The sequence below is a fragment of the Cephus cinctus genome, unplaced genomic scaffold, assembly GCF_000341935.2.
Source record: "Cephus cinctus unplaced genomic scaffold, Ccin1 Ccin1_scaffold0076, whole genome shotgun sequence".
Classification (NCBI taxonomy): Eukaryota; Metazoa; Arthropoda; class Insecta; order Hymenoptera; family Cephidae; genus Cephus; species Cephus cinctus.
The window spans coordinates 179,118-190,402 of record NW_014332817.1 but is presented as its reverse complement, the minus strand read 5'-3'; the positions used below and the strand labels follow the sequence as shown (position 1 = coordinate 190,402).

At 38.8% G+C, this 11,285-nt stretch overlaps 2 protein-coding genes across 12 annotated transcripts in view; both read left to right on the top strand.

Moving 5' to 3' along the window:
• The window catches only part of LOC107270148 (transcription factor AP-2-epsilon), a 124,979-nt gene extending 121,353 nt beyond the window's left edge, over nt 1–3,626 (top strand). For all 9 annotated transcript variants that reach the window (XM_015744889.2, XM_015744896.2, XM_015744881.2 and 6 more), the window contains 3 exons: nt 2,128–2,269; nt 2,391–2,562; nt 2,696–3,626. In XM_015744889.2, coding sequence (XP_015600375.1) covers nt 2,128–2,269; nt 2,391–2,562; nt 2,696–2,833 — 452 coding nt within the window. In that variant the 3' untranslated portion in view covers nt 2,834–3,626. The remainder of the gene's footprint in view (nt 1–2,127; nt 2,270–2,390; nt 2,563–2,695) is intronic.
• Nucleotides 3,627–7,834: 4,208 nt separating this feature from the next.
• LOC107270230 (E3 ubiquitin-protein ligase RNF185) lies at nt 7,835–11,212 on the top strand. 3 transcript variants are annotated; one of them, XM_015745076.2, is made up of 5 exons: nt 7,835–8,100; nt 8,819–8,984; nt 9,047–9,178; nt 9,352–9,524; nt 9,603–11,212. In XM_015745076.2, exons 2-5 carry the CDS (start codon nt 8,836–8,838, stop codon nt 9,698–9,700), a joined length of 552 nt encoding a protein of 183 aa, XP_015600562.1. In that variant the 5' UTR covers nt 7,835–8,100; nt 8,819–8,835; the 3' UTR covers nt 9,701–11,212. The 3 variants fall into 3 exon arrangements, with proteins under 3 accessions (XP_015600562.1, XP_015600547.1, XP_015600554.1); XM_015745061.2 differs by having other exon boundaries at nt 7,839–8,330; XM_015745068.2 differs by lacking the exon at nt 7,835–8,100 and adding an exon at nt 8,368–8,683.
• The last annotated feature ends 73 nt before the right edge of the window (nt 11,213–11,285 follow it).

The window sequence follows — 11,285 nt, the reverse complement described above, 5'->3', positions numbered from 1 at the left end:
GATTATCATCTAACCAATTTTTATCGTTATTTTTTTTTTTATCATCACCCAATTATTTTCGCCAAGGCATCATCGCGCAATGGACCGCAAAAACCATCTTAACGTACATACATCTATAACTACGTACTAATATGTTGTCTATACCTTCGACCGGCAACAGTTTCGGTACGCGGAAGACGTTCCTAAAATCTCATGCCTCGGCCATTATCGAGGATAATGGAACGTAATTTGCGGTCGGGGATCGTGCATCGATCTTACCTCAGGAGGAAATACGAGAGCCGGGCAAACGATTTGGGTTACGTGCAACAGTCGATTGTGCTCTGTATACTTATTTGCTATACGTATCGGACGCCATCGTGGATGAAATTTTATAGACGCCCTGTATTACCGACATGCGTAGACGTCGTGGGATGCGCGTAGCGTACATTTACATTGAATTTGGTACCGTTCCTTTTTTTTTCAGTTTAAAGCTGGCTCAGACGTAAAACCTGTCATTTTTTTGTAATTCTCGTTCGTTCAATTGGGTCTCTATGATCGCGTGTATATATATATATATATATATATATATATTTCGGTTCATTTGACCGCGCGAAATAAATCGCAATTCCGGCTGATCGCGCATCCTGCGCCCTCCCGGTACAGACCAAAGCCCGAGCGCCGATATTCATTTTTATAGTCAGCTAAACCAACCGTCAGTTCCTCTCGGGAGAGATCGGCCGATATGCAAATCCTTGCTAAATCCTCATGTAACTTTGCCGAACGATCGGAGCTCACCTTTTGGCTCTGTGTATTCGCCAATGAGCAAGCTTCACCGATCGGTTCTTACAAATGCGTGTATGTATATATACGTTATTCCATAGGCTCGATCGAACTTAATCTTATTACCAGAAGGATAAATGTCCATTGATTGGGTGTGTTACGCGAATTTTACAGTAATTCCTTTTTTTTTTTTTTTTTTGACAATTTCAAAATCTGTAAGATTCCACCAGCGCATACTGACGTCCTCCATTTTGTCGTACTGGCAATTGCCATTTGTAGGTTAGGTTAGGCTAATTGCCATTCTGGTCGAAGAAATCCAAATCTACGTCGATCGTGTGACGATCTGCAGTCGTATAGAGAAATACGTGCCGACTGTATGTCCTGACCTCTGACCCCGACATCCGCAATCGTTCCTTTACACGTATCAAGGGTAGACAAAAAATGATTTGACGTACTCGATTAGCGAATAGGCAAATGCATCATGCGAGGCTATACACGGTGCGTTAGATGTATGTATACGCAAATACCCGAGGCTGTTACAGGTGCGCGCAAAAGCACGCGGAGGGACTGCACGGAGTCACGTTCGAGGGAGCATCATTTATTGCATCGCTGCTTGTCAGGCAATTACGTGAATCATTGGCGATAGATGGCTGATAGATAGAGCAACGTTACCAGACTGGCACAATTAGATGAAAATTATAACGAGAGAATATGTCCGAGCGAAAATCACATCGGGTTGTCGATATTGAATTATTTATCATTTGAGTTAAAAAATATAATCGTCGGGCGTATATACTTTTGTGTTTAATGATTTTACGAGGAAGTAAAAAAAAAAAAAAATAATCGTATCACCGTGTATATGTATATGCGTGCGCGAAATTCTCGTCGTGTTCCCTCGTAATGGCCGCCATGTGTGGAACCTACTTTGGGCTCTTGTAATTATACGGGGAATGTCGAAAAAGAGTGCGAGAACGAAAAGAGTGGAAGGCGGTGGCAAAAGGAAAGGTATATAGGCTGAGAGGGAACAAATGTATGAAGTCATCCAGTCCCGACTCTTACTGGACTACATACCGCAAGAGAGGTTGTTCAACCTGGTTTGCTCGACTCGAACGATGCGAAGCTGCGAATTGCCCTGCGCTCGGGAACTTTTAGCAGTGGGACCTGCAGGCCCCAGTGGTTATCCCTGGACAATTTAGTATTTACCGTAAAGGAAGGGCCGGTGTATATAGTTGGGTATTATGTGTATCACTGTGCAATAACGTGTGGGTATGTACTAACCTGCCGTGGCGTTTGTCCTGAACGTTGCTGCAAGCAGGAAGGAGCGGGCGCATCGGAGCTTTAAAGAAAATGAGATACTTTTCGTTTCAGGGGAGGCCATTCACCTTGCAAGAGACTTTGGCTACGTCTGCGAGACGGAATTCCCGGCGAAGCAGGTCGCCGAATATCTCAGTCGGCAGCACTGCGAGCCACAGGACACCTACAGGCGAAAAGAACTCCTTCATGCCACCAAGTGAGTAGCTAACCTCCGATTGTTGGATTATAAGATTGTTAGTGACGCGGTGATAAGGCGATGCGCACTGTTGGGTTGATCGTGAGGTATCAGTCGAATGACTCGTTGTTTCTTCTCGCAGACAAATCACCAAAGAGTTGATGGATCTTTTGAACCAAGACAGATCGCCATTGTGCAACACACGACCGCATCACATCCTCGATCCAAACATACAGAGACATCTGACGCATTTTTCTCTAATATCCCACGGTTTCGGGAGTCCTGCGATCGTCGCCGCTCTGACGGCAATACAGGTAACTAGAGTTTTTTATTATCCTACGAGCATTACTCTTCCATATCGACTCGGGTTACGTGGAGTTTCGTCTTAAAGTTCTGAAGCTTTGTAATCGCTTATTGGTTTTTTTTTTTTTTCGTTTAATTTTACAGAAGTTCCTAAGCGAATCCCTGAATCATCTGGAGAAGATTTATCCCGGGAACGGAAGTGGCGTGACCAGCAGTCAACAATCAAATCTTGACACGAACAAGAACAAGGATGGATCCTTAATGAGCGACATGAAAAAGTGACGCCCAGAGGACCCGCCCACCTCTAACGTGGTCACGTCTATCAGACACTCCTGGCCTTGCAATTGACTTTTCGTCGTAGAATTTCACTACGAAAAGTATTCATGCCGGACCACTATGTTTACGTATTTCTGTTGCTAAGAGGTTGGCTGGTCGGATGTTGGATAATACTTATTGAGGAAGAAAAAAACTATAATGGTGTCATCGTACCCGTGTTCTGCGGAATCCGTCTTTGTTCGCTGCACTTCGAGCAAGAGAAGGTACAAGAAGAAAAAGAAGAAGAAGAAGAAGAACAAGTGACGAGAGACATTTATAAACACGGTGTTGTCCCCCCTGCGTCCTTTACCTATCTGATCGTGCTCACAAGAATGATCGATCAATAATTAATCGTCTCAATTGAAAATCCTATCGATTCCTTGAGAATTATTAAACGTACTAGTGGCGCCCCTCGCGCTCTTGCGGAATTTACAAAACCGCGATTTAACGAATCCGACGATTCCGTAGTTATACATACCAATAGTTATGTATACATTATTGGGGCACGTTTGTCACGATTCGCACATCGCGTGCCGATGCTCACAATAATCGGTACGAGTATATTGATCGCAATAACACATAATCCGCTCGGCTGGAATCGTTCAAACTGCGCGTACATATCCTCCGCCCCTTCCATAATTGTACAAAATGCGTTCCTCAACGTTCTCCGTTACTTTTCCTCTTTTCTATCTTTTTGTTTTATTATTTTATTATTATTATTTTAGTACTTTTTTACTTGTGGGCTGGGTAGTGGTGCCACTGTGGGAGGGTGGGGTTGGGACGGGGTCTGTATATGTGGGGCGGGTCTGGGGTGGGTTTGTCAAAAATATTTCGAGAAGTGAGCCTAACAAATCTGACAGGAACCACACGCACGTGTACTACAGATATGTGTGCATGCTGCGTCGAGTCGCTGTCAGATTTTGTGTCAAGGCGCATTTTTATAAACACGGTAGACGTAAAATGTCAGGGAGAATGTCTAAAACGAGCACGAATTAAAGCCGTCCGAGGCTAAACTATTTATAAATATTGTCGTATGTCGTAATAACGCTGAGTTAACCAATTTTTTCTGGAGATTCTAATGAAATAGAAAACGATGGTGGTGGGACTTGTTGTTTGTTTGTTTGTTTTTGTTATTTTCTCTCTCTTTCTCTCTCTCTCTCTCTCTCCTCTCGCTCTCTCGCTCTCTCGCGTTGAATCAGTGTTCATTAACTTTTTCATTGTCTATCACACTCGCACGCATCCCTGCTGTGACTTTTATTACTTTTATACTCTCTCTCTCTCTCTCTCTCTCTCTCTCTCTCTCTCTCTCTCTCTCTCTCTCTCTTTCACTCACTCACTCACTCACTCACTCACTCTTTACTCGGATCTCTTTATACCTTCCGTTCTTGAGGAATTGCACCCTCGCGACTTGCGCTAACAAATCCATTCGTGTGGATATTTAACCAAGGCGCAGGCAGGCAAAATAGAAGACATTAAAATAAATAGAGAAACAATGAAAATTAAGACAGATCTTCCAATGATCGTGCCAATACGAATAAAATATATAATTAAAAAACAAAATGAAAACTTGCCATTCATGATGTGCCAATTTACCCTTGTGTCGTGCTGCAGTTATGCGAGTAGTAAAAAAAAAATAACGTATAACTGTTGTAGGGCTGCGAAAATCTTGCGAATGTAAAAAAAATGCAATATATTAACGAAAAGAGATGGGGATCGTGGATTAAGGATTAGAAGATCTATGTAACATGTATTGTCCTTGTAACGATGATAAATGAAGAAATGAGGAATGATACCGAGTATCTTGGAATGCGCATCACATGCTAATCGAACGTTAATGCGCATTAAAAATCGTAAGAAGTACAATATCAGGTGATCCTGAGACATATCTAACTTTGTAACTAAACTTTAGACGGTAAACGTATAAGTTAAAATACTTGAGAGCATTTGATGTTCCGAGAATCTGTACAGAGCATTTGAATCTTTCTTGTGATATAATCATACATTATTAAGGTATCAATTAAATAATAAAATGCTACATTCCATGTTTTTATTAGGGATGGATATTAGAGGCAGGGCCGTATTCCTCGAGGAACTTGAGATTATCTTATCGCGGAAGTTAAACGCTCTTTCTTTAAACTCGAGAAGAAGGACGCGTGCTTGTCAATTGATTGATTTTTTTTTCATCGTTGAAACTGAATTGACAAAAAAAAGAACGGAGGCAAACAACGTGGGAATTGCGTTCGGGGATTTGCCGAAGGCTATGAAATGGGAGGAGAGAATGATAAAGAAAAAAAAAAGAAAGAGAAATAGAGAAAGAGGAATTGGGGAATAAGGAGGAAACTATTCAAGATGACGGACGGAATTTGCGTTCTTCCAGCATCGGGCAAAGAGACAGAGTGCATAGCGTTAGTTAGCTCAAACTTTAATCTTATTTTCACTCACGACTACTTAGAGAACTTCCTTAAAATAAGAATCCCTAAATTAATACTTATTTATAACCGTTAGACGCGCGTAGAAAGGTCTTTTCTACCAGAATTTCTGTGCCAACCGTGAAGAATGTTGTAGACGATTTTGTTTCAAGTTGAAGCATCATTCTAATCTTGTAACATACTCAGATTTATCTTTATTAAATATATTTGAATTTAGTAGTATATTATATTCTGATATTAATACGTTTCATTTTTGTATATTGGTGTGTGATAAATAAATAAGAGTATCGTTTCTAAGTAATCTATATCACGGGAAAAATTTCGTCTTGATACCCTCATCATCCCTATAATTCATTAATTCTTGTTGTTCATTATAAATTATAAGTGGAATAAAATATGACCAAAAGTGAACAAGGAGTTAATCAATTTGTTCCTTTACGATTCCTACTCGATACAAGTTTTATTAGGAAATTTAAGATATATTATAATGAGAAATAATAGTTCACGAAGGCAGAAAAATGAAAATACAGCGCTCTGAGGTACGATTTTGGTCACTTTTCAAAACCACTACCATTTTGCAGTGCGTTTCACAAAATGTATGAGTCTGAAATAACACTATCGTCATTTAAATAATATCACTGTCTCCAATAACAAGAAACACAATTCTTTTATACTCGTCTCGTGAGGTGCTGGAGATCGCGATGGTCCCTGGAGCTATCTCAAGGTCTTATTAGCAATGTAATTCGTAGTGAACTATTAAGGGTTTACATAAGGGATATAAGGACTACTGCCCGTTTTGTTACCTTTTGTTACCTTTTCTCAAAACTGTTTTTAACAAATTAAACTAGATTTAAACCACGTTAGTTGAAACCGGCTCTTTTCTCGCACCTCCAGAATAATCTGGTTGTCCTACATAGGTTTTACGCATCTTCCTCTCTCCATGTTCCCTCAGTCCTTACCATCTTTCTTCTTCGCTATTTCTTTTTAACAATCTTCCAAAAAAATAATGTGCATTAGTTCGAATTTTCGCCGTTAAGGTGGCAGCACCTCCTGGGCAAGCTGTTAAATACCTCGGTTTCTCTATCGACAAGGACGGCACACGTCCACCAGAAGAGCGCGTCACAGCCATACAAAACTATCCCAAGCCAGCCACACTGGATGAGCTACGCAGATTCTTGGGAGTAGCAAACTTCTATAGACGCTTCATCAAGAACGCTGCGGAAACACAAGCGCCACTCAACACTTATCTCATCGGCGTGAAGAAAAAGGACAAGCGACCGATAGAATGGACTCAAGACACTGAAAGAGCATTTGAGATGTGCAAGGAACAAATAGCGCAAGCCTCACTTCTAGCACACCCAGCAGAAAACGCTACACTGGCTCTGTACACAGATGCCTCAGATACAGCAATGGGCGCAGTCCTACAGCAGCTGGTCAACAACAACTGGGAACCTCTCGGTTTTTTCTCAAAGAAATTTTCTAAGGCACAGCGCAACTATAGCACATACGACCGTGAATTACAGGCGATCTACTCAGGTCTCAAGTTTTTCCGTCACATGGTCGAAGGCAGAAAATTGATGATCAAGACAGATCACAAACCTATCACATTTGCCTTTCAACAGAAGTCGGACAAAGCCTCACCAAGACAACTTCGTCAATTGGATTTCATAGGTCAACTCACCACGCAAATTGTCCATGTAACCGGTTCTGATAACAGCGTAGCTGACGCTCTATCCAGAGTCAACGTCATCAACATGCCAGTCATCATCAGTACAGAAAGACAAAAACCAGCATTCCTGGAAAACATACCGGCAAACAAAGACACGCCAAGGAACGACCTACAACAAACAGCAACAGCAGAAAGGATGCGGGAGCAGCCTGAAAAGAAGACTCCAGATGTTACTTTTCCAGCAACCGCACCACAACCAACGAAGCGCCCGGAAAACCCAAGGGCTTACAAAGCCAAAAAGGTACATTTCGCGGATGCAAGCACACCGCTAGGAAGGGGGTACTGTAGAGAGCGAACAGCAGACGGTACCTACCAACCGAACTATGGCAAGCATTGCCATACTTACCGGCCGTCGCTGGCAGGAAGCCGACGGCAGCGCTACGGCTAGCGTAGAGAGTAGTCTTCCTGAGCGTTCCATGGCGTCCACAGCAATTAGTATACTCTGTACCTGAAACAAAGGAAATAAAAGCTTACGTGTGTGAAACTTACCTGAGTGTAATATATTCCTCGAGAGTAGATAGAAAATATAAACGACCTGTGTACGCGTCCGCTACACAAGATAAGTAGCGCCATCTCTGAGAAAATGAGTGAACTTTCTCGATAAAATAATTCTGAATGCCATTTGAAAATCACTTAGACGAAATTTCAATGGGTAAATTCTTATTTAAAAATTCGCATCAATTCGATAAGGGCACCTCCTGGGCATGACAAGTTTAGCTCGGCTACGACGGGATTCGCATTGTCGACGGAGGCAATAATCACAAAATTCTACTTCCAGACTCACCACTACAATTTAGCGAAATGATTTCGGTATCGCCCAAAGTCGTAGCGTTGTGCATCTCCCTACTCATCTCTAGTACGAAAGAATTACACTTCTCCGACCCCTGGCAGATAAACAGTGAAGTCTCTTGTTGTGCAATAATCTCTGTCAGTACGGCAAAAGACGATAATTCAATTTCACTCTGCTAGTCAAATTTTGTGATCGTGAAGGCTAAAATTAATCGAATCGAAAAATTCGTCGTAGTACTCGGTATAATGTTACCGTTTATAGTATATGCGTCGTAGTTAAACTCGACGTAAGTAAATCCAATTTCTAGAAGCTACGTCATAGCCGGCATTAAACAGTCAAATCACTTACGTGTTGTTTCGAACATCCGTTTGTCGCGAAATAATGAAAATCATCTGCTAGTACTTGCGCAATTGAGGATACTGAATTTTAGGGCAGTGAACCAAATTTTTGCAAGTGCGTGTCGACACAATAATTTATATTGTCGATTATAAAAAATTCAACTGTGGTGGCGTTAAAGTAAGTAAATGCAGATGCTTTAAATTGGCCTACGTGTATTGACGTCAGGGTTCAGTAGCTACATACTTCAAAAGTAGTCATTTGGCTGTCACAGTACCTAAAAGTTGTTGCTACATGACAAGTGGCCTTGAAAAGTGACAGTTTATCATACTAAATGTTATTAAACGTATTAGCGATTATGAAATGATACGAGTGATTGATATTTTGATCTTTGCATAACTCATGTTATTGGCTTGATTCAAGTGTCTTCTACGAATGTAATAGCTGATGTTTTCAGTATTACCTTCTGATTAAGTTCAGTTACAAATAAGTTATACTGCAGGAAACGATTGAGACTGTTCAAAGGTCAAAATGTACATGTATATGAAGTTTTAAGTTTTAATTATCTTTTCTGATGAATACAAAACTATAACTTTAGAATGTGTTTTAATGCATAGAAATTATAATTTAAGAATTATTTGTTATATGCATTATTCTTTAATATCTAGGCAAAAAGACTAACAGAATGAGTACAGCAGAAGAGCAACCTGGACCCTCTAAACCTTCTGGGTCGGCAACAGATGAAAAGGAAAGAGATGATCGGACGTTTGAATGCAACATTTGTCTTGACACAGCCAAAGATGCAGTTGTTAGTATGTGCGGCCACTTGTTTTGGTAAGTTCATGTAAAAATATCCATTAACATTCATTATAATACATGCACATTATATTTTATAGCTGGCCATGTCTTCACAAATGGTTAGAAACAAGACCCACTCGACAAGTTTGTCCAGTTTGCAAAGCTGCTATCAGTAAAGATAAAGTTATTCCCTTATATGGACGTGGTGCGACAAAACAGGAAGACCCTAGGTAAGGTTTTGTTAAATAACATTATTTACTAAAATATTTGAAGAGTATTTTTCTTAGATAGCTGTACTACAAATAAATGTTATATTAAACAAATTCAATAATTTTCCAAATATGAAGACTATGAATAATATATTAACAAATTTTTATTTTAATCATTATTGCTCTGTTTATAGAAACAATGTACCTCCTCGACCTGCTGGACAAAGAACAGAACCAGAAACTAGTACTGGGTTTCCTGGATTTGGTTTTGGCGATGGTGGATTTCATATGTCCTTTGGTATCGGAGCGTTTCCCTTTGGATTTTTTACTTCAACTTTTAATTTTGGAGAAACGCGGCCAAGCCCAGGTAAGATTATTAATAAGTAATATGAATCAGTTGGTCTAGTTATACACAATAACAAAAAACATGTTTATTTAATTACAGCTCCACGTGGAACTCCCCAATTCGAGGAGGAACAGTTCCTCTCAAAGGTATTCCTTTGGGTGGCATTATTGTTTATCTGCTGGCTCGTACTGGCATAACATTACTCCTAAATCAAGTTTCTACAGTCTTGTAAAACCCATCCAAAATGATCCAAAATGATCCTGGTGTCTTGTAACAATACACTGACATTTCTCCTTTCGTCTAATGAATAATCCTTGTTAATTAATGCTTGAAGCCTGCTTGGATAATTGGTAGCGATTTAAAAATCTAAGAAAATCTCCTTTCAGTCATACAGTTGCCCTCAAAAATGATTAATAACTCATTGATTACTCACATATTAAATCACCAAAAAATTGATACCTAACTTTCCAATATTGTTTGTTCCCTTTTATTAAAAAAATTTGTTAAATTTTTTCCACAATCCAAGCAGGGATTCACGGAGACAGACGTAATAGATGTTTTAGCAGTTCGTCGGTATTTTTCAAATTTCAGAACAATTTCTATTATGTGTATATATGAAGTATATATACATTTGCAGTGTCTATGGAAGCTATTCTATAGTTATGGGGGAAACGTGTACACATATATGTATGAGGGTTTGAATTTAAAAATATTACTTTACATTTTCACAAAATATGAAGAAGAAAGTCTATTGGGTTGTAATCGGACGTCTGATAAATTATAAAGGCTTGAAAAGTGTATATAATTTAGATATTAAGCTAGGTTTATGTTTCAAATATAAATGAATTTTATCGACTTAAGCATAAATGTGTATATGTAGTCTACATTATATAACAATAATACTGTAACATAGTATGGTAATTAAGTATACAATACTACAATTGTGAACAACAGTTGTGAAATTTGTGTAGCGCGTAATTTTATTTAACTTGCAAAAATGAACGTTTATTTGTACAATGGATAGACAATAGTGAAAGAATATAAACGAACGTCATTCGTCGCCATTAAATTATATTTTCAATCAAAATTAATCCTTTAGCTTCTCAAGTATTGAAATTATATAAACCAAAAACATAACGTTGACTTCAGTTATTGGAGCTGAAAGGATTAACAACTTTATCATTAATAGCACAGTTTTAATGCAATTTACAAAAAGCAAAATTTGTATACTGTTTAATCACCATAAGAAAATATTACATTCATGAAAGATTTCTTCTGGAACTGATATAGATAAATTTTTCACTATCAGAATAAATTGAGACGAATATTATTACTTTTAAAATTCCAAAAGATATTTTTCTGTTTTTACTAAGTGGCACTATAGACGGAGAACGAAATAGAGATTGGATATTATAAAACGTAATTATTTAATTCTCTTTATTAACAATTTAAGGGATGACTCTTGCGTACTTTAAAATCGCATACCCCAATTATCTTTACATTCCACATTACATTTTGCTGCAAATTGGCATGTCATCTAAATACGCAATGCAGTATTGCAATTTGAATAATGACAAAAAAATACGCCGGGCGTATTTGGCACGCAGCCAATAAAGACTGTTTATAATTGCAAAACTGCATGGAGTATTTTCAAGGTTGAATATTGTAATAGTGACGATTAAAACAAATAATAAATTTCATTTACTATATCCTTATTTTTTTAATGCAATGTTATTTAATCTCTAATTCAAGTATTTTTAAATACCATTGTGATAAGGTATT

Bases quoted from the DNA above. Each gene is read 5' to 3' on its own strand.
- LOC107270230 (XM_015745076.2), top strand. From the start codon at position 8,836: ATGAGTACAGCAGAAGAGCAACCTGGACCCTCTAAACCTTCTGGGTCG. The intron at 8,985-9,046 runs GTAAGTTCATGT...TATATTTTATAG, and splicing joins ATGTGCGGCCACTTGTTTTG to CTGGCCATGTCTTCACAAAT. The intron at 9,525-9,602 runs GTAAGATTATTA...ATTTAATTACAG, and splicing joins AGAAACGCGGCCAAGCCCAG to CTCCACGTGGAACTCCCCAA.